The sequence below is a fragment of the Hylobates moloch genome, unplaced genomic scaffold, assembly GCF_009828535.3.
Source record: "Hylobates moloch isolate HMO894 unplaced genomic scaffold, HMol_V3 SCAFFOLD_2, whole genome shotgun sequence".
Taxonomy (NCBI): domain Eukaryota; kingdom Metazoa; phylum Chordata; class Mammalia; order Primates; family Hylobatidae; genus Hylobates; species Hylobates moloch.
Window position 1 is genome coordinate 6980389 of NW_026652277.1, and position 22574 is coordinate 7002962.

The window sequence follows — 22574 nt, forward strand, 5'->3', positions numbered from 1 at the left end:
CATTTTTCAAATGCTACACCCTTTTTAAAAGTGGCCCTCTTGCATGGCTAGGGTCACTGAGACGAAAACAAAGATACACAAGCCAAATGAACTAAAATCTGGACTCACCTTATGCTTTAAAAAGACCTTCATTTACCCTCTCTGTTTTGTTCCGCCTAACAATGCTAACAGGTGCTTCTTCTTCACTAACTCTTACCCAAGTTCACAGAAAAAAACTAGAAACAGCGGCCAGGTGCGGTGGCTCACACCTGCAATCCCAGCACTTTGGGAGGCCAAGGCGGGTGGATCACAAGATCAGGAGTTCAAGATCAGCCTGGCCAATATGGTGAAACCCCATCTCTACTAAAAATAGAAAAATGAGCTGGGTGTGGTGGCGGGTATCTGTGGTCCCAGCTACTCAGGAGACTGAGACAAGAGAATCGCTTGAACCCAGGAAGTGGAGGTTGCAGTGAGCCGAAATCGTGCCACTGCGCTCCAGCCTAGGCGACAGAGCAAGACAGTGTCTCAGTAAAAAAAAAAACCAAAAAAACTAGAAACAGCCTCAAGCCCCCAAGTGTTCAGAGCCCAATCTCACATGGAGTCTTACCAGTAGATTCTCTGATTCTCCAAAGCTTTTGCAAACAGATAAATCAGTAATTTAAATTGCAGGCATGATGGAGATAATATGAAAATGACTCACATAAGTTTCAAGATTAGGACAAAATATACAACTGTACCCCATAAATATGCATTTCCTATCTCATTACAAAAGAAGAACAATTATTATAATCCAGCGATAAAGGGTCCTGTGCCTAACACAGGACGTCTATATCCACTACGGGAAGAAAGCTCTGTTTTTCACAGGGTTGTTGCTAACAAGTTAACATTTAAGTGAAAATTTTTAAAATATGCAAGCACCCTATGAAGTCACTGCACAATGCTGAAATTTAAACTGTCAAAGTCATAGAAGGGAGCTCTAGGGACAGCTCTGACATTTACTCTTGCGAGCCTCAAGTTCCCAGAGGTCCTACAGCTTTCCTTTATATGTGTCTACATAAGACTCAAGCAATCTTTTATGAGCCACAGACTATCTAAATGAATTGCTCTCCATGGAAGATGTATCTATAAAGCCATGAACGTATACAGACCACTTTAGGTTAAAAGTAGAAAAGAAACATTCTCAAGAATCTTGCTAATTTTATAAGAAAAACTGTATCAGTTAACATTTAGCTCTCAAAGCTCTAAATGTTCAAATGTACCATAAACCTATTACAACAAATATTGCTATAAAATAAAAACTGAGTATAACCAATTTACAATTCCTAGTCCATGGAGTTACCTTAAGCACTGATTAATTCAGTTAAATTCTGGTAAATAAAAGTTGCCTTGCAATTCCTTAGAATTCACTGCAATGGAAGCTAATTGGCATTGCTCGGTGTGATCCTTTAAACTTCTAACTAGAAATTTTAAAACTGTAAACTTTATTCTGCAGTACGTCTCTCTTCCAAGACTCCAACTCAGCACTCTCAGCTGTAAGCCAAATCCTTGTCTAAGATCATTATGTTATTCTTCAAAGTGAAGGACCAATCCACACATGAAACATCAGCAAACTCAAAACCTGCCCTGCGCCCAACTACAGCACCAAAGGTGAACTCCACGGCAGGAGAGAAATGATCAGGGAGAAAAACACTGCAGTTTCAGGTGGAGGAAGGTTTACCCACAACTTGGTAATCATCGCTCCATGCTTTCAGCTGATAAAGGCAAACTCCTAGAAAGTCATAAGAAACAAACAAAAAAAAAGAAACTTTTTACCACATTCTCATGAACATTTTTTCAAGGTTTTACTTAGTTATAATATTATATAAGCATTCCACTATACCTTTTAAAAATCCAAGTTCCATTCCACTAATACCTCACTTTGGAGAGGTGCCCACATCACAGTGAAGGAAGGAATCATTAACTTGGGTTTCAGAACTCAAGTTCTGAGCTTCAGTTACACACACGTATGTTTCTTGAGGACATTTAAAGATGGACCCAAATCCCACAAATGCTTTATTAGGATTATAAAGCTGCCGAGCTGGACATGGTGGCTCACACCTGTAATCCCAACATTTTGGGAGGCCAAGGCAGGAGGATCTCTTGAGGCCAGAAGTTCAAGACCATCCTGGGTAACACAGCAAGACCCCATCTCTACAATTTTTTTTTAACTTAGCTGGGCATGGTAGTGGGTGGCTGTAGCCCCAGCTGCTTGGGAGGCTGAGGCAGGAGAATGGTGTGAGCCCAGGAGTTCGAGGCTGCAGTGGGCTACGATCACACCGCTGCACTCCAGCCTAGGTAACAGAGTAAGACCATGTCTGTAAAAAAAGAAAAAGAAAGAAAGCTATCTACAAATTGAGTCCCATATAAAGGCAGAAGATTAGCATCACTTTTTCAGAATTTGGGAAAATATCGCTAATGTTGGATTTCAAGCCCCATCAAGTGCACATCCACGTAGAGTCTGAAGCCGGATCACCTCTCAGGGACGTGACCTGTGTAGACCGGGCTGTGAGTATAAAGCCCTTGGTCAGGGCTGCCCGTGCAGGCAGACGATGAACAAGGAGACCCGTGCTGGGGTCAGGAGCACAAGCACTGTCAGCCCAGGCTCCTCAATGCCTTCCCACGTCACAGTAGAACAGACGGGTCTGCTGAGACCAGCTTCCCCATGGCTACCCATTCTCTGAGAGACGGGGGAGAGTAATTACAATGAAGAGAAAGGCCATTTTCACTCAAACCCACCCTAGCCCACAGAAAGGGAGTTTGAGTCCCATCCCTATGTGACAGCATTTAAACACACAGGGTATTTCATTTTTTGTTGTCTTTCTGGCACTTTTCTGAACTTACTTCCAATCAACGCTTCTTTGAATTCATTCCGTGGGTCACAGTTTTCGTTTGCAATGTTTCTTTCTTGCTTCTGGTAGTTCCTTCCTTCTAAAACCTTTTCTTCAACAAGATGCCCTTTTCAAAACCTCTCGTTACAGTAAAGAGAGGTGTTTCTCCTCCCCTATTCCCCGGGTCTTCTCTGATTCCTGGGGGCTGTTTTGTTGTTTCTTCATCTCATCCTGCCCTCTTTGATCAGAAGCTTTCCTGGAGTGTCTGGCCAACAATGCTCATGCATCATACTTACATATGAAACAACAGAAACCCTGGAGAGGCTGGTGTCCTGGGCAGAGAGATCTGACTCAGAGAGTGGGCATTGGAGTAATTCCCCTTCTAAGAAGCTGCCTTCCAAACTAGCAACAGCGGTTCTCCCCAAACAATTCAGTCCATTTCTTCAGAGATGAGGCAGAGGGATAAATATCTGGTTTCTAGTCCTTGGTTGTACCCACGGCAGGGGTGGAAGAAGGACAGAATCCGTGAAGTGATGTGACTACAGGCATCCCATGGAACCCTGTGATTTTCAGCCGCACGTGGGACTCCCACCCACCCAGCATTCAAAGTCTCCAACGTGAGCCTCCCCAGCTGCAGCCCCCACGCTAATTGAGTAGTCACGGAGACTTATCAGCTTCCAGGCTGCCAGAAACATTGTCAAATCCCTTTTCCATGCCGGTAGCCTTTAAGTTCTTTCTGTTGTTGATATATGTATTATTTTTCCACTACCATTTTAATGGGGTCTCTGGAGGAAAAAGAGATAAATAAGAGTGCTTAATCCACTGAAACTCCTCCCAGCTCACAAGAGAACCGAGCCTTCTCAACGAGACGTCAGGGAGCAGCCTTTGACTTCTCAGGGGAAGACTTAACACTGACTTTCCTAAGATAAAAGGAGGCAACAGTAGACCTTGAATGATAAATGGAAGCACCTGCTCTTACTATTAAGAAAAAAGATGACAGAGTTCTTTCCCTTGGAGATGTGTAAAGGAGAATCTACATTAATTTTTCATGTAAGGTTCAAATTAGATTGTTCCTACAAACAAAAAGATAGATCATAAAATGATTCAACAGGATTGACAAGCTCCTAGTGCTACCTACTACTGAGGTTCAAACACACAGATAAAAGTATTGCTGTCTTTAATAATGAATGTAACCCAGATGAAGATATAACTTGTGAAGAATGTCAGAAAAATTACACTTACACACACGCATACCCCTTAGTGCCTGTCATATAAAGATTGTTAGAGGACAAGTTTCATTTCAACCTTTCAAGACTCTTTCAGTTGTAAAAATACACTTGTATGATTAAGAAAAGAAATAGTATCATTTTGTTGTAAAGAATAAGATTTAGGCGGGGTGCAGTGGCTCACGCCTGTAATCCCAGCACTTTAGGAGGCTGAGGTGGGTGGATCACCTGAGGCCAGGAGTTCAAGACCCGTCTCTACTAAAAATACAAAAATTAGCTGGGCATGGTGGCGGGTGCCTGTAGTCCCAGCTACTAAGAAGGTTGAGGCAGGAGAATTGCTTGAACCTGGAAGGTTGCAGTGAGCCGAGATTGTGCCACTGTACTCCAGGCTGGGTGATAAAGCAAGACTCTGTCTCAAAAAAAAAAAAAAAAAAAAAGAATAAGATTTAACAAAGACATTATCTAAGAATTGTTGGAAGCAAATGACACAGCCCTATCACAGTGATGACATTAGGGCAAAAGGAATGCAGTGGCATGATCTCGGCTCACTGCAACCTCCACCTCCTCGGTTCAAGTGATTCTGCTGCCTCAGCCTCCCAAGCAGCTGGGATTACAGGCACCCACCACCATCTCCAGCCTCAGCTTCCCAAGTAGCTGGGACTACAGGCACGCCCTACCACATCCAGCTACTTTTTGTATTTTTAGAAGAGACCGGGTTTCACCATGTTGGCCAGGCTGGTCTCGAACTCCTGACCTCAGGTGATCTGCCCACCTCGGCCTCCCAAAGTGCTGGGATTACAAGTGTGAGCCACCATGCCTGGTCAAAGTATTTTTTTTAAATATGAAGGTAAAGCTAATGGGATTTGCTGAAGGGCTGCAAGAGAAGTAGAACACAGAAACGTCCCTGAGGCTTTCTGACCCAAGCACTTGAAGAATGGAGTTGCCCTTTACTGAGATGAGGCAGATTCAAGGGATGCAAATACCAAGGGCAAGCTCCACTGGCCCTCATAGTCGTTAGATCATTAAGATGACTATGAGATACTGCATCACAGCTAGACTGCATAATAAAGAGACCCAAAAACACAGCCGCAGAGGTGCAAGCACAGTCAAAGTTCCTCTCTCTTTCTCTCTCTCTCTCACCCAAGGCAGGTGATATAGGGTGATACAGAGCTCTGCTTCCCAAGATATGTTAGGAGCCCAGAGTCTTTCAATCCTGTCACTCTGCTCTAAGTGGGGGCAGGGAAACAGATGGTTCAGCACATCCCAGCCCATGGAAAGAGGGAAAGAACGTAAGTAAAGATGAACAATTTCCGTCTCATCAGTGACGCTGATGTATACCAGTGATGTATATCACAGACATCACTTCCTCGCTGGGCATGGTCACATCTCAGAGTACAATAGGAGGTATGTCCCAAAGGGACCCCAGGAGTTCTCTGGAGCAGTGAGCTAGGACAGAGCCCAGCTGGAGGTACTGAACCCACATTCATTCAGGTTCCCCATGAAATATGTACTTCCCCACTGCTAGGGTGGGGGAAGGTACTGTAATTACTGTTTATCCCCTAATATCATGGCTGTTTCCTATGCTTACAAGAAAGGAAACCCACACAATGGAGGGATCCTTCCAATAAAAAGCACGCTGATTCACCCAGTGGCATCTCTATGGGATAACAGGATGTGAGGCAAACCCTTGGTCCATGTACATCTCACCTTCCTCCAGTGAAACCTCATCCTAAACCTGTAATATATGATGTTGTAGAATTTATCTCTGACCCTAGCATGTAACAGTAAGACTGGACAGAACCCACCTTGCATTGTACAAGTATCTAGACTCTATCTGGACAGCCATGTGCCCAGCTAAGTCTATTTCCAAGTAATAAAAATATTTCAAGAAGGAAGGAATAATCAATCTTGTCAAATGCTGCTGATAGGACAAGTGAGGTGAAATCTGATATGAGACTCTTAATTTTTGTAACACTGTTACTATAAAATTAATTCCGACAGTTAATTTTTGTAACACTGTTACTCTAAAATTAATTCTGATGGTTAATTTTTGTAACATTGTTACTCTAAAATTAATTCCTAGGTGCAGAACAGCAAAGGACTTCCTAGTTATTGGCAAACTGCTCTCCAAAGTCATTCTTCTTCTTTTTTTTTTTTTTTTTTTTTTTTTGAGAGGGAGTCTTGCTTTGTCGCCCAGGCTGGAGTGCAGTGGCACAATCTCGGCTCACTGCAAGCTCCGCCTCCCGGGTTCACGCCATTCTCCTGCCTCAGCCTCTCCGAGTAGCTGGGACTACTGGCGCCCGCCACCACGCCTGGCTAATTTTTTGTATTTTTAGTAGAGACGGGGTTTCACCGTGGTCTCGATCTCCTGACCTCGTGATCCGCCCGCCTCGGCCTCCCAAAGTGCTGGGATTACAAGCATGAGCCACCGCGCCTGGCCCGAAAGTCATTCTTAAACCTCATCATCCCCAGTGCTCTCCGTCCTCGGGAGTATTTTATATAATCAGACTTCTTAAATTTTCACTAATCTGAAGTATATGAAACTGCCTTTTTCCTTTGCTTGTTTGTTTTACTGATCATCAGTGCTGTTTAGTATCATTACACTATGACAATTCAGGTTTCCCTTCTGGGAACTGCCTATTCACATCCCCTGTATACATTTCTCTACAGACTCTTTTTTTTATGTATTTGTTAATGGTTTATTTATCAAGAGAAACTATTTATGCTTCATGGTTCAGAAACACAGGTCAGTGACAAACTTCTAGGTAATTCAACCTAAATAAATTCCTTATATTCCAAATTGCATTGCATCCTGAAAGATGCTAGCCTTCCTCATCTCCTCAAAATCTTTCATAGAATTATAATTCTTGTAGAAGTCTGTATCTGCCTTTTTCCTTGGTTCAGCCACAGCAAACTGAGACAAAGCTGCAACCCCCAGAAATACGACGAATGCTCCCACAACATACCGTGTTCCTGTGTCTACAGTATTCGTCTGGCTGTCCACTCCAGGAGACTGGGACCACCCACGCCCACTGTGTCCAAAACCACACACCCAGCACCTCCAACAACTGGCCAACAAATAGTAGGTTACACCTCCAACAACTAGTAGGCCACAGACGAACTTGTGTCACAGGAAGGAAAGACGGGCAGATTTAGACGGCTTTAGAAATTGTATCTGTTTCACTAATCTTTTGATGACATACAACTTGCTGAATTCAGACTAAGAGCGACTGTTACCATAAATATTCATTGCACAGATCTTTCATTAAAATATGACTTAAATAGCATACCACAAGCATTCACATACTGCCATTTCTTTTTATTTTATTTTATTTTTTTGTATTTGCATAGTTTGTAACCACTTACATAAGTGAATTATCACTTGCAATGTTCGTTTCAGCATGTGTAACCTAGAAAGCCAGGTATCAGTCCGTTTAAGTGTTTTGGCACTTAGTATCTTGTGTGGTAAAGACACTCAGTTAATATTTTTCTGGAGTTCTCTGCTGTATGATTAGTCCATTAGGTAACACCAATACTGTTCATTTCAGACAAGAGAAACAACCAGAGATGAAAGAAAATCCAGGTACTACACAACAGGACTTTAATCCCAAAGGACCCAACGCTTTCTCTGAAGTTCCCAAGAAGATCTTAGCACTAGAAACAACCAGGATTTGCTAAAGAAACACCACAGAGATGAAAACCATTTACGACTTTCTCAAAGCACACAACCCACACCACTCCGCAAGGTATCTTTAAGAGTCTACAAGATAAATAACCTCTAAAACGATCAGATGAAATTTAACACCTTGTCACTGTTTACTGGCTAAAGAATTTTATCCAATAAAATATGGAATCTCTCATTCTTGCACATTTTCTCCAATCCTTCTCTAGCTGCCAATAGCTCACTTTCATAGATGTTACTGCTCCTGCTTTAAACATTTTCCTGCTTTTAAAGAATCACCTTCCAAAGAGTCAGCCACTTTTCTTCCATTCTCCACTAAAAAGAAAAAAAATTTTCTTACAGTTCTTTTTATTAGCTCACTCTGCAGAGAAACTGTCAAGACTGAATTGACATATCACACAGGTCCAGGGCTCTAAGTTCAATGGAATAAGACACTTGCTTGTTAAAGATTTTATTCTCCTAGGTCTCACTCTATTTTTCATACTTGACTTACTTCTTCCTGTAAAGTTACTTTCTTTCCTGAAGCAAAAGAACTTCCATTCAAATTTTTCCCAATATTCCCGTTAGATCTATGAGAAAGAGACAAACTTGCAGAAAGTTTACATTAACATGCCCTTAGGTAGCTGACAAAACGAGTTGGCCTCTTGTTCAACAGTATTTAGGTTGCTGTCTGTGATGGTTAATTTTATGTCAACTTGCCTGGGCCACAGTGCCCAGATATATGGTTGAACCGTACTCCAGATTTTTCTGGGAGGGTGACTTTGGTGAGATTAACATTTTAATTGCTGGGCTTTGAGTAAAGCAGGCCGCCCTCACTGATGTGGGTGGGCCTCGTCCAATCAGTTGAAGGCCTGGCTAGAACAAAAGACTGACCTCCCCTAAGCAAGAGGGAATCCTCCAGCAGGCGGCCTGCAGGTTCCATCACAGCAGCAGCTCTTCCTGGGTCTAACGCAGACAGCCTTGGACTGGAACTGCAACTCTTCCCTGAGTCCCCTGCCTGCCAGCCTGCCCAGTCAGAGCTCAGACTCACCACACCTCCACAGTCATGAGAGTATCTATATATACACGCATTCTATTGGTTCCATTTCTTTGGAGAATCCTAACACATTGCCTTACCATTACTTTTCTAAAGGTTCAGCAGGCCAAAAAAATAAAAACACTCCTAGAAAAGGGAAAACAGCAATGAATCAGTCATCAGACAGCTCTTGCAGGCCATGCCTTTGAGGGTGCACAGAAGGAAGAATGAGATGGCCTTGCACTCACTGAGAAAGCTGCAAAACACAGGAAATGGCAGGCTCCGGATGGCACTACCTGGGTTGGAGTCCCAGCTCCAACCACATTGGCTGTGTGACATCAGAAAAGCTGCCTAACCTCTCCAGGTGTGTTTCCTCACATGTAAAACAAGCCTACTGGCTGGACCACCTGGTAGGGCCTCCTGAACACTAAGTGAAAGAACCATGCACAAGAAGGTTCTCAGCACAGGGCTGGGCAGGGGCTCAGAGCCAAATAAAGGAAAAGGGGGAGAGAGAAAAGGAGGGGGACGATGAATGGGAGGGGGAGGAGAAGCAGGAGGAGGATGAGGAGGCCATCCGGGGTGGGGGTAAAATGACCCCAACCACTCTGATGAGCTACTGCAGAGAAATAAGGCAATTTAAAAAACTAGTTGGAGAAATTTTCTTTAATGCTACATTTTAAAATTTTGAAACAAAAGCCAAACAATTGTCAAAGTCATATAATTTCTTCAAATAGGAAGAGAAAACTGAATTCAGTGTTAAATTATAAATTCGCTATAAATTTTCACTTCACGACGACGCACACATTCAGCACATGCAAGAGTGTGGCCTGGGTGAAAATATGGCCTCGACACCTGTACATCTGAGGATAGTATCTGCAATCCCTGTCTGCCTCCCACGCCCTCCCTGTTATCAGCACCCCCACCACCTCCACAGTGGGAGCGCCACGGGCTGATTCATATTCTCAACCCAGGGGGCTCTCACTTTTGCCTAAAGGCAGAATCCACCCTCAGTGGGGCTCGCAGGTGAGGCCTGAAGGTGGTCGTGCTGCTGTTGGCTGCTCGCCCGGCACCCAGAGGCCCTCGCAGTTTGTCCTTTGCCAATGAGTGCTAGATTTTTGGATCAGAAAATAATTGGAATTCCAAGCAACTGCAGAGATCCTGTCTCTTGGGATTCCCCTAACAGCCAGCCTCTGCGGGGTATGTCCGGGGAGCAGAAAAGCGGTCAACACACTCTGTACTTCCAGCTTCTCCTTCGAGTCTCACTCCAAACCCTGACCATGATGTCCACTCACTGTGCTGAGCACCCCCTAGAGAGACTGAGACCTCCACCCTGTGCACGTGATCTAGTCCAGCTGATGCTCACACTCTCCATCCTGGGTCACCACATGTGAACTGCTGGAATGTCACTTACCCAAAAGCCCAATAGCCAGGCCAGTTCCCTAGCTCCGGACAGGCCTGTTCCTGAAGTCTGTCTGACCAGTTATTGCCTCCTCTAAAGCAAAGGTTCCTAACTCATCAACAGGTCTGGATGGGCTCCCCAGGGATCGCGAGCCCATACAATGAAATACAAGGCTGTGAAATACGTGTGAGTGTGTGTGCATATGTCTGTATGTGCATCTATGTGCGTGTATGTGTATGTATATGTGTGTATGTACATGTGTATACGTGTATTTGCATATGTGTGTGCATATGTGCGCATGTATATGTGTATGTATGTGTATGTGTATGTGTATGTATGTGTGTGTGTGTGCATATGTGTGTGTTCGTGTGTGTATGTGTGTCTGTGTGTGTGCGTCTAAGACCTCTTCCAAGAAGCTTCATTGGATTCATCAGATTCTCAAAGAGCACCATGACCCCGAAAAGATTACGAACAACTACTGCATAGAAAATATTATTACATTAAAATGTAGCTGTGGGCTGGTCATGGTGGCTCACGTCTGTAATCCCAGCACTTTGGGAGGCCGAGGCGGGTGGATCACCTGAGTTCAGGAGTTCAAGACCAGCCTGGCCAACATGGCGAAACCCCGTCTCTGCTACAAAATACAAAAATTAGCCCAAATCAACACAATATACATTCTTCTCAGTGCCACATGGCACTTATTCTAAAACCATAAAAACCCCAGGAGAAAACCTAGGCAATACCATTCAAGACACAGGCATGGGCAAGGACTTCATGACGAAAAAGCCAAAAGCAATTGCAACGAAAGCCAAAATTGACAAATAGGTTCTAATTAAACTAAAGAGCTTCTGCACAGCAAAATAAACTATCATAAGAGTAAAGAGGCAACCCACAAAATGGGAGAAAATGTTTGCAATCTACCCATCTGACAAAGGGCTAATATCCAGAATTTATAAGGAACTTTAACATATTTACAAGAAAAAAACAACCCCATCAAAAAGTGGGCAAAGGATATGAACAGACACTTCTCAAAAGAAGACATTTACGTGGCCAATGAAGATATTTTAAAAAGCTCAACATCGCTGATCATCAGACAAATGCAAATCAAAACCATAATGAGATACCATCTCATGCCAGTCAGAATGGTGATTATTAAAAAGTCAGGAAACAATAGATGCTGGTGAGGCTGTGGAGAAACAGGAACGCTTTTACACTGTTGGTGGGAGTGTAAATTAGTTCAACCATTGTGGAAGACAGTGTGGCGATTCCTCAAAGATCTAGAACCAGAAATACCATTTGACCCAGCGATCCCATTTATTTATATATTAAACATATGTGTGCATGTGTCTTTATAGTAGAATGATTTATATACCCAAAGGAATGTAATCATTCTACTATAAAGACACATGCACACATATGTTTATTGCAGCAGTGTTTACTATAGCAAAGACATGGAGCCAACCCAAATACCCATCGATGGTAGACCGAATAAGGAAAATGTGGCACATATACACTGTGTAGCCATAAAAAGGAATGAATGCTACACAGCCATGAAAAGGAATAAGATCATATCCTTTGCAGGGACACGGATGAAGCTGGAAGTCATCATCCTCAGAAAACTAACACAGAAACAGAAAACCAAACATCGCATGTTCTCACTCGTAAGTGGGAGTTGAAGATTGAGAACACATGGACACAGAGAGGAGAACATCACACACCAGGGCCTGCTGGGGGATGGGGGGTGGAGGGGGAAGGGAGGAAACTTAAGAGGACGGGTCAACAGGTGCAGCAAACCACCATGGCACACGTAACCTATGCAACAAACCTGCACGTTCTGCATGTGTATCCGGCTTTTTTTTTAAGAAATAAAGAAAAAATAAAGACTAAAAGAGACTAAACAGGCTACACTCACACTGAGTAACAAATATCCTAGGGAGTATCTGCCACCGATGTATGACAGACTCCCACTCTCATTTCATGGGGCTGAGTCGTTCACTCCAACTTCCAAGGTAGTCTTTTGACAACGTTCCTGGTCAACCCTCAGGCTTCTCATTCAGTGTGCCTGCATTTCACACTGCCCCCTTCACACATACTTGAGAACACCCTCCTCAACCCCTGCCCACCCAGCCCGGGAATTTCCCTCCCATGGTGCATGTCACACATCACAGTATCTGCCCAGCTGTTCCCTACGCTTCTGACAGCCCACTGCATTCCGTGAGGATGGAAAAGCATTATTCTTGTTCAAACTTTCTCCTCCAGGCCCAGCATCATCTCTGGCACTGACTAGAAATCTAATAAACAATTGGCAAATGCACAAATGTATTTTTAAGAATGTTTTATATTTAGTGAGTTAGAGCACTGGATTAAAGGTTAAACGACTTTCCGGACTATTTCTGTCATTAGCTGCAAACTCCAAGAGAGCTGCTTAGACTGTTTGGAATTTAGCATTATACAGTTAGAAAGATGATAAATTGCTTCTACTGAAAACACACAGGCTGACTGTTTTCCTTTGTGTCGCACAAAAGTCCAGATACTGGAGAGAAAATAAAGATCATTAAGACACAGTCCTTATGTTCAATAAGTTTCATAAGGAAAACAGGAATGTAAGCAGGTAACTCAGAGAGGGAAGGAGTAAACCCCAGATACTGTGGAAGCCCTGGGGCCAGGGCCAGGATGCTTCCCGATGGAGGCAGTTGAGAACTGTGCCTTCAACGAACAGAAGTTCCTTCACTGAAAGTCTCGGGGAAGGGAATCGTCAGCATAAAGAACGTCATGTGCAAATCAGCATGAGGCAGTTATTAGTGTCTTTATGTCATGTGCAAATCAGCGTGAGACACTAGTAACTAGCAAGACACTGTGGACTAGTTGCCAATCCCTCTACAGGGATCGTTCTGAAAGGAGAGATGCCACAGAAAGGCTGATGGGTCAAGCAGCTCTTCCAATCATCAAGTGAGGAATGAAGAAAGCCTGAACTCATGAGAGAGCGGAGGAAACCCAGGAGGGACTGGAACAAAGTCCAGGCACAGAGGCCCACAGGCCTGAAGGGGCCTGGGCTGTATCTATACACTTAGTCATCGGCAGTTAATGGCACACTTTCCACTGAGGCAGTGGGGGCAGGACCCCCGGACAGGTGAATTCGCAGAACACCAGCCAGGGGCATCTCCGCTGCCTCCACAGGACAAACCAGAAACTGCAATGAGAGGGGAGGAGCTGTAGCTCCGAGTTGGGCCATTTACTGTTCTGAAACGCAGAAACTGGTATTTCCTGACAGGGGCTCCCCAGAAGTCACCTAGTATGAGAGCCATGCCTCTCTACAGATGCCAGGAGTCCCCATCCCGGCCTTTCCTGGGGCTGCCGAAAGAAAAGGGAGGAGAACTGCGTGGCTCTAGGCTATCAAAGGGGAAAAAAACCACTGGTTTAGAATTTTTTTAAAAACCGTTCTGGGCTGGCAGACCTCAGGAGCTAACCTCGCGTAGTTACGCAGACTAGAACCTCCACTGACCCCAAGGGACAAGCGAGGTGCGGACTGGGGGAAGCACAGAGACTATCATAAGCCTCCATATGGTCCCAGTCACAGGTCCACAATTCCACCCAGACAGCAACAGAAAACTACCAGAAAACAACACAAACCCTCTGGCAACGTAATTCCACGACCTACCTTGATAACTTGCCTTCCGTTCTCCACTTGCGGAAAACGCCCTCTTAATTCCAACCTAAATGTTCATGCCTGTGTCCTCAGCTTCCCTCCTTTTTCGCCGAAGTCCCTGTACAACCTACACCCAGATAGTTACTTGTTTGCTAATAAGACAAGGCACCCTCCCTCTTCTCTCATGTAGTTGAAATATTGCAGCAACAAACTCAATTATAATAGTCTGAATTCATCTTCAAAATGTTACTAATACCCCAGTCATAGTATTTGCTTCAATAGCAATGCTGTGGGGATTAACATTAACTAGTTAGACACAAAGAGAATAAATGTCACTCCACATGCTGAGGAGCAGAGTGGGAGCTCACAGCTCCAAACGTGGCTGTGACATCGACCCTTGACCCTTGGCATAACCCAGGGGAAGTTCCTAAACGCAACAAGCCAGGGTTTCCATGACTATTCTGTAAGCAGAGATGCATGCCTGGGCAAGCTTGATTCTTGTTTTTATGAGCAAGAAGGTCTAGTAAAAGTGATTGATTACAAGGAGTATTCCAAAGTGCGAGAATCGTGATTCAACATCATAAATCAGGTTGTTATTAAAGGAAAATTGTTGAGAAAGAACAAAAATTATGACACGCCTTTCCCTCCTCAGTTTAGGTGGAGCTGAGGAGACCCCGCGCCTAAAATACGAGCTGCATTTGGTTTGTAAGCACCAGTTGGAATGAAAGGAGGTGTATTTGAATAACTGACTCCCTCACTCTATCTCTCTTTCTCTTTCTTATCAATAACAGAACAGGAAATTTAGAATAAGTAAAGTTCCTAAGGTTTTGTCTTCTATGATTCTTCAAATAGACAAATCAAAAACACTATATCATAAAACATTTCAATAAAAACTTTGCAAAAGGGTTACAATATGTAAAAAAAAAAAAATGCTGCACCTGTAGCTGTCAATAAGTCATTCTGAGTGCTGACTGTAAGTTCTGCCTGCTTTATTTCATAACCAGAATGCATTTGGATTATTGCATGTGGCAGTTCTTGAAAAAGTCAGTTGTAAACAGACCCTGAACAAATTCCCTGAATTTTTCTTCTATCAATTACATGAGATCAAATTATGTTTGTGAAAAATGAAGCTTTACTACTAGCAATTATTTTTAAGCAATGAAATGTAGCAGATATTAACTTACAGTTTTCTTCCTGTTAACACTAAGACTGTATTAGATGAAACTTATAGTTGTTTAACAAAACAAAAACTATTATGTCAGCCTTAGAAGCAGTAATTCTTCAATTTATGTAGAGCAAACAATTCATGCCAGATGAGCAGAGAGAAATAAATTTCCTACTCACTTTGCAACCATTATTCTTTCCATCACGGAAAGATTGGGTAACCTGAGATTTAAAAGAGAGAGAGAGAGAGAGATAGAGAGACAGAGAAAAAGAGGAAGAGAAAGGGTGATGTAATAAAATAGGGCCTTATTTAGACACTTAATCTAACCACAACCTAGAATTCACTTATCCAATAATCATAAGCTCTTGGTGATTTTTGTCAGTATATCCAGTATTTCAATAACCCCAGTACAATAAACTACTGAGATTTAAAACCAGTCCGAAATGCCCCTTTCAACAACCACTCCTCATCAAAATTCTTATTTCTTTAGAATATTTTCTGCAGGAAGAAAAAGGGAGAAGCAATATTTCATTACCATTTTAGAATGATTTTGTAAGCAGGGACATAAATGTAGTCACACATATTTATGCTGGATAGGAATTTATCTTGCTTGACCACATAAAAAGTTAGGTTACATGGGAGTGGAGAAGATCAAAGATTGTTTCATTGTTCTTTCCTCTCATTTCCCTTCCTGCATGTTACTAAGGATCCTGCGACACCCGACAGAAGGTGCTGGCCGAAAGGCAGGAGCCCACGATAAATGAAGTGCTCTCTGCATGGGCGAGGTGGGCCATGGAGATGGCTCTTCAGCACACAGAGCAGCAAAACAGAATGAACCCAAGCAAATCACTCGCTGACATGGTTTGGCTATGTCCCCACCCAAATCTCATCTAGAACTGTAGCTCCCACAATTCACTTGTATCTTGGGAGGGACCCAGTGGGAGGTAACTGAATCACGGGATGGGTCTTTCCCATGCTGTTCTTGTGACAGGGAGTCTCACCAGCTCTGATGGTTTCATAAAGGGGAGTTCCCCTGCACACGCTCTCTTGCCCGTCACCATACAAGACATACCTTTGTTCCCCTTTGACTTACGCCATGATTGTGAGGCCTCCCCAGCCATGTGGAACTGTGAGTCCATTAAACTTCTTTTTTTATATACAAATTACCCAGTCTTGGGTATTTCTTCACAGCAGAGTGAAAATGGACTAATACATGTACTAAGGGGCTTGGTTTTCTCAATATGGTTACAAGGAGTCCCTAACTTAACAAACGGGTTATGTTCCAAGGGACCTTTAACAAATCAGTGTCAGAACTCCCAAACTCATTTGAGTAACAGCAATAGCTCAGTGAGGAATGGCTGTCCAGGCCCTTAGACTTTACAGATACGAAATATACTGAATATGATTTAACCATGCCTAAATATCCTATCGATGCCGTCCATCAGAGAGAGAAATTCTAACTCCAAAGATTCATGTCAAAAACAAATTCCGGAAAGGAGAAGGAAATCTCTTGTCTGGACAGAGAAGAGGGACAAACACCACCAGGTACCAAAGTACTACTAAATCTACGTTTGGAATAAGACAGGTCCCACCCTGTGCCTAAAGGAGACAGCTCTCCATGTCAGTCACCTCCTAACTATGTGAGAAGAACAGGACAGTTGCACCCCTGGGAGGACAGGCTCCAGAAACAGCATGGCAGGACCAACAGAGTTATCTTCCTCCCTTTTCTTTTCAGGAGTGACAACAGGAGCATCAGCTCCTAGCTCAGAGTCCCTCTCCTTCTACACAAAGAGCACCTGTGTTCATTAGTAAAGTATTAAACTGGAAGTTCTTTTAGCAAAACTGTGAAAACAGGCATTGCAAAAAAATTCTACCCATGCTACTTACTCGGGTAATTACTGAATCTCAAAAATAAACCTTCAAGGATCAACCTACAATTAGGGAGGCAACATCACCTGCAATCGTCTTCTTTCCACGGGCAAAGTACTTGGCATGATGATTAAATGACAGGCTGTCAGCATTGAAGCCAGTGTGCTATATTCTATAAATGATATTTAGGTTCTTTTACAGCAGCTTTTTCCATACATGAACAATAACTCAGCAGTGTCTCCCTCCCCGAGTTCCTGTATCCTGTTATTAATTAAGTACCTGTGGGTCCTCCACTATATTATAAACTCTCGTGAGAAACAGGGATGATATTTTATTGGGCCCACCTCCAGCCCCCTAGCAAGCTGTCTCTGACTTGCGTAGTATTCAGCAAGCATTGAACAAGGAAACAAATATTCCCAAGGTGCACCATTACGGTAGGCATGATGCAAGGAAACAGGAAAATTGATCCCTGTCTAGCCAGGAAGGAAGATCATCCAGACAGAGTGAAATCAATGGGAAAACCAGATACCTAACTGGCAGTCTGCGGCAGCCTTACCAATACTGCACCATTGACTTAGCAAAGGTCTACGCTTTCGGGTGACTCAAATTTTCTAGAAGAATGCAGGAGAGGCAAGGGGATGAAAGTAGAAATGGCACTGGATTGAACTGGTTATGTTCCAATTTCTGCACGTTTTGTGACTCCAGTGAAATCACCTAACCTTTCCAAATCCCTCCTTCCTCATTCAGAACACAGCAGGAACAGTGTGGGGAAGTGAAACAAAACCATCTCTATGGGTTGCCCCAGTTACTGGAACACGATTCAAAGCAGAGTTTGAAAGAAATGAGCCTTCAGTGTTACACATATTTGATACAGCTCATGTATTTACTAAACTCTAAGTATTTCAGATCAACTTAAAATGGACTCATTTTCCAACTGACTTAGAAAGGCAGCCTATCATTAAGTCATACCTGTACCTTAATGTTGCAAAGATTCAATTTATGTTCATAGGGGTCAAAAAGAAGCCATTAACCATGCCCCAGTCAATGACAAGTGCTTGGAGTCAGTCTTCAGTTAGAGGCACACACAGAGTGCTCTCCAGCAGGCTTCAGTGAACTGTGCATGGCTTTCAGGCCAAACTCCGCCCCCCCCGCACTTGCCTGTGTTTGCAAGGCTCAGAAGCCAAGAGTGTTTTTCACATTTTTAAATGGTTGGAAAAGTCAATACTTCATGACATATGAAAATTATATGAAATTCAAATTTTTGTGTCCGTAAATAAAGTTTATTGGATCACAGCCACGTCATTCATTTATGTATTGCTCACGGCTGCTCTTGTGCCACAACAGTGAACTGAGTAGCGGCAACAGGAACCAGATGGCCCACAAAGCCCAAAATATTTACTCTCTGGCCTTTTACAGAAAAAGTTCGCTAACCCCCGCTGTAGAGTTTCCAGAAGAAGCAGGTATTATAAGAGTAGGATACGATGGATCAGATAATATCTATAATTCATCAAATCAAGAATGCTTTAAAAGAATTAATAATAATCATCTACAAATATAATACATGCCACAAATAGCAACTAACAGTAGAAAAAAAAAAGTGATACAGAAGATGAAGCCAAGAAAAGGGGAAAAAAAAAAAGGGAAGAAAAGAGAAAATGATATGACAAATGACAAAGAAGAAAAGAGAAAACATTGTCCCTGCTCCAGGATGTTCTGTGCAATGCTAGCAACTTCTAGATTATCAATAAGTGTGTTACTACACTGGCTAAAGTTAAAAATGCATGTCATTTATATTGGGTATGAGGAGAGAGGAAACAGCTAAAATTACCAAGCCACCATCCTCATGCCAAAGCATCCCTGATAACCATGGGGTAGTAAATATGGCATACCTTAGGGCAAAATGTCCTTTAAGTCTCACTATTTATACAAAAATATTCATGCAAACAGCACTTAGAAAAATATAAATTTTAAAAGATACCATTTATATAAGCTTCAAAACACATACAATATATAAGAATAAATCTTCTAAAAGGTAGAAAAGTATTACACAGAAAACTACAGTGCTTTATAAAAATACATAAAAGATGTAAACAAAGGAAATACATACCATGTTCATGGATTAGAGAACTCAGTATTATAAAGATGTACATTTTCCTTAAAATGATCTAGTCGACCCCATTCCAATCCAAATCCCAACAAATTTCTTTTGTAGAACTAGATAACCTAATTCTAAAAATTATACGGAAGTGTCCCAAGGAGAGCCAACATACTCTTCAAGAACACCAACAAACTAGGGACTCTGCCATACAGATGACAAAAGCAGTCATACATAAATAACTTTAAAGATACAGTATTGATAAGGAGAATGGACAAACTAGTGAAATGAAACAGAAAAGTCAAATAGACAAACCTGATTAATGGTTAGAACCGGCTCCATACATCAATGCGGGGAGAACAGACTTTCTGATAAATGGTTCTGGGACAACGGTTTATCCATATAGAGAAAAAGGAAATTAGTCTTCTGCCACGTGTGCTACCTGAAAATCAATTCCAGTTGAACTAAGGACTTACATGTGAAAGGAAAAACTACAAAGCTGTTGGAGAACAAGAATAGAGAATACATTTTTGCTATCCATGTGAAAGAGGAAAAGATTTCTTACTAGAGACACAGAAAGCATAAAAGATCAATAAAATCAGCTTAGTAAAATTAAGAATTTCCATCCACTAAAAAGTCATTAAAAAGAAAACTACAAGCCACAAACTATTAAAAGCAAGAATTTCTGCTATAATATCACATATCTGTTCCTGAAAAGCGTCCCATTTTGCAAATGTGAGTGCTTAAAATAAGACAGCTTATGAAAACTAAGGTTTAGGGAAGAATTCTCAAAGCCACATAACTTACAAAAATAGTAATAATCCTAACATCCTCACCACAACATTAGCATGTAAGCCAGGTGCCTATAGTGCCTGAGACTCAGTGCCTATAGTGCCTGAGATTCAGGAGGCTGAAGCAGAAGGACTCCTTCAGTCCAGGAGTTTGAGACCAGCCTGGGCAACAGAGCAAGCCTCCATCTCTATAAAAACATTTTTTTTTTAAATTAGCCAGGCCTGGTGATACATGCCTACAGTCCCAGCTTCTTGAGAGGCTGAGGCCATAGGATCATTTTAAGACCAGGAAGTAGAAGCTGCAATGAGCTACGATTGCACCACGGCACTCTCCAGGGCAATGGAGAGAGAGACCCCATCTCAAAAAACAAGCAAACAACAAAAATGTAGCACCTATTAAAAGGCATGTTACATACCTAATAAATACTACAATAAATTGACCTTTTCCTTAAAAAAAAATTGAAAGGTGGAGGTCACTTGATGGAGAGAAATATAAAGAAGGGTTGAAAATGCTACATTAATGGGGACAAGGTCAAATGTCCAAGGATGCAGGAGACAGTGACATAAAACTTCCAAGAAGAAGCACATGGCCCAAGGTCACCAACAGAAAGAATGTGAGGTGAATGGCAATGTGATAGTCCTGGCTCCCCTGCAGCTCACTCATTTCAGCCATGCTAAGGTAGCTGGTGATCAGCGGCTATTACTTGATGTAAAACATTAACATGCTGGGGAAGCTACCGGGAAACTGGGCCCACTTTTACATTATACAGACATGAATGCTCTACTTACCAGTTACACATGAACTCTCTCACACTACAGAAGCCTGCACAGTAAACAATCAACTGATTCTGCAACACATTAACTAATGCAGGATCAATAAAGAACTACAGATCAGTAGAAAGAAGAAAAATGAGCAGACACTTAAGCACTTCCCAGAAATGAGTATCCAAATGGCTAGAAAACATGTGAAAGGATCCTCAAGTTCAATGGTCATGATGGCTAATTCTATGTGTCAACTTGACTGGACCACGGGGTGCCTAGATATTTGGCCAAACATTATTCTTGATGCATCATCGAGGGTGTTTCCTGAAGAGGCTAACATTTGAATTCGTAGACTAAGTAAAGCGGACAGCCCTCCGTCATGTGGATAGACCTCATCTCATCAGCTGAAGAACTGCATAGAACAATGGGCCAACCATATGCCTGTAAGGAAGGGAGACCTTCTTCTGCCTGACTGCTGGAGCAAGACATCGTTCTTTGTCACTGTTATGAAGGGGCTGTGTAAATATTTGTGGACTGACCAATGTCTGTTCACATAATCTATGTCAGAGATTTATGGTCTCATCAGCCAGGTACATACTGCCCAGGTCTGCTGCATCTGGGTTAAAGCCACAGGGCTGGTTCTCGCCTGTGAAAAGTGAAGCTGTGCTTTATCCAAGCTCTTTCTTTCCTATCTCCAGCTGAATGCAGAGGAGGACGTGGCCTGACAAAGATGGCAGGGCCCCAGGACAGAAGACAGCTGGTGCATGGAACGGGGGTGTATAGGAAAAGCTGTCTGTCCCTCCCACTGGACTATGACAGGATCAACAAAATTAAACATCATAGCATGAAGCCCTGAGATTTGTTGACCTGTCGCAGCAGCTATCGAGGCACCCCAGATCTGCCCTTGTTACATACCCTACTACATTTTTATAAGGAAACATATATCCTCACCTTATTCTCATGTTAAAATAGTAATTCAGTAAGTGTCCTATACATAGCCTCTTACATCCATAATAATCCTTTCAAGAAAGGAGGAGGAGGAGGTGGGTGTCTGTAACAATGAAAAACCAAAGACAATTCAGCCAGAAAAACCAGTAAAGACCAAAAGACCTACATATGCCCTTAGTAAGCCCAGAGATGGCTCCAGTTTAGACCAGGGTTTTTTAATAGTATCAGCGCTATTAACACTTTGGACCACATCACTCTGTGTTGTAGGGGACAGCGCTGGATGCCATAGATGTTCAGCAGTACCCCTGGTCCCTACACACTAATGCCAATAATACTCCCTCCAGTGTGGCAACAAAACTTGTCTCCAGATATTGCCAAATATAACCTGGGGAACAACATCCTCCTTAGTTGGGAACCACTGGTTTAGAGAAAGCACCTGGTGAACGGTTTCAAATATCTATATTAACTTGATACTGTCTAGCAAACGCCACATGTTGATTCAGTACACAGAAAGACCTCTCCGACAAGGACACATCATGCTGTCCCATGCCAGAGAGGAAACGCCCAAACCGGAACAAGGTACAAAACGGGGCACGAATGCCAGGCACTGAGAACTCCATGTCCCAAGATGCCGATTCCAACTGCTGGGATCTCATGCCACGGTTAGTGCACCCCGTGCCCAAGGCACTTACCTTCCTGAGCTGAAAGGTGAACATTATTGCTGTCCTACCTCCTCAAGCAATGAAAGACACAGACAGTGATAAGGGTACATCTAAACATTTTAATACAGTAGTCCATTCTCTATCTGTTCTAATGAGGAAAAACAGTAACGAAATTGATGAAAGGGGTGGGTAACTCAGGAATCACTGACATTTACTTTTGGCAAAGTCTGTCTGATTTTTCCTCTTCCTAAATGGATCTTCTTCAGAATTTTCTTTTGCTAAGGCTCATATGAGGTTGCTGTGCATTTTCTGACTACATGCTAGCTCTATAGAGGAAACAGGCAGGTTTGAAAAAAAGGCTTCGTGTACAAAAAATGTCAGCCAGGGCCGGGCGCGGTGGCTCATGCTTGTAATCCCAGCACTCTAGGAGGCGGAGGCGGGCGGATCACCTGAGGTCAGGAGTTCGAG

At 42.8% G+C, this 22574-nt stretch overlaps 1 protein-coding gene across 8 annotated transcripts in view; it reads right to left on the reverse strand.

Moving 5' to 3' along the window:
- Window positions 1-22574, reverse strand: part of SFMBT2 (Scm like with four mbt domains 2) — a 211682-nt gene that overhangs the window by 129689 nt on the left and 59419 nt on the right. Inside the window, exons 1-2 of one of the 8 annotated variants that reach the window (XM_058431337.1) lie at window positions 2860-3724; window positions 1859-2333 (exon numbers count right to left, since the gene is read on the reverse strand). The exons of 5 other annotated variants lie outside the window; for them this stretch is intronic. In XM_058431337.1, the coding sequence (XP_058287320.1) occupies window positions 1859-1880 (22 nt within the window). In that variant the 5' untranslated portion in view covers window positions 1881-2333; window positions 2860-3724. Of the gene's footprint in view, window positions 1-1858; window positions 2334-2859; window positions 3725-19258; window positions 19478-22574 lie in introns of those variants that run through there. 2 more of the 8 variants (XM_058431338.1, XM_058431347.1) reach the window with 2 other exon arrangements.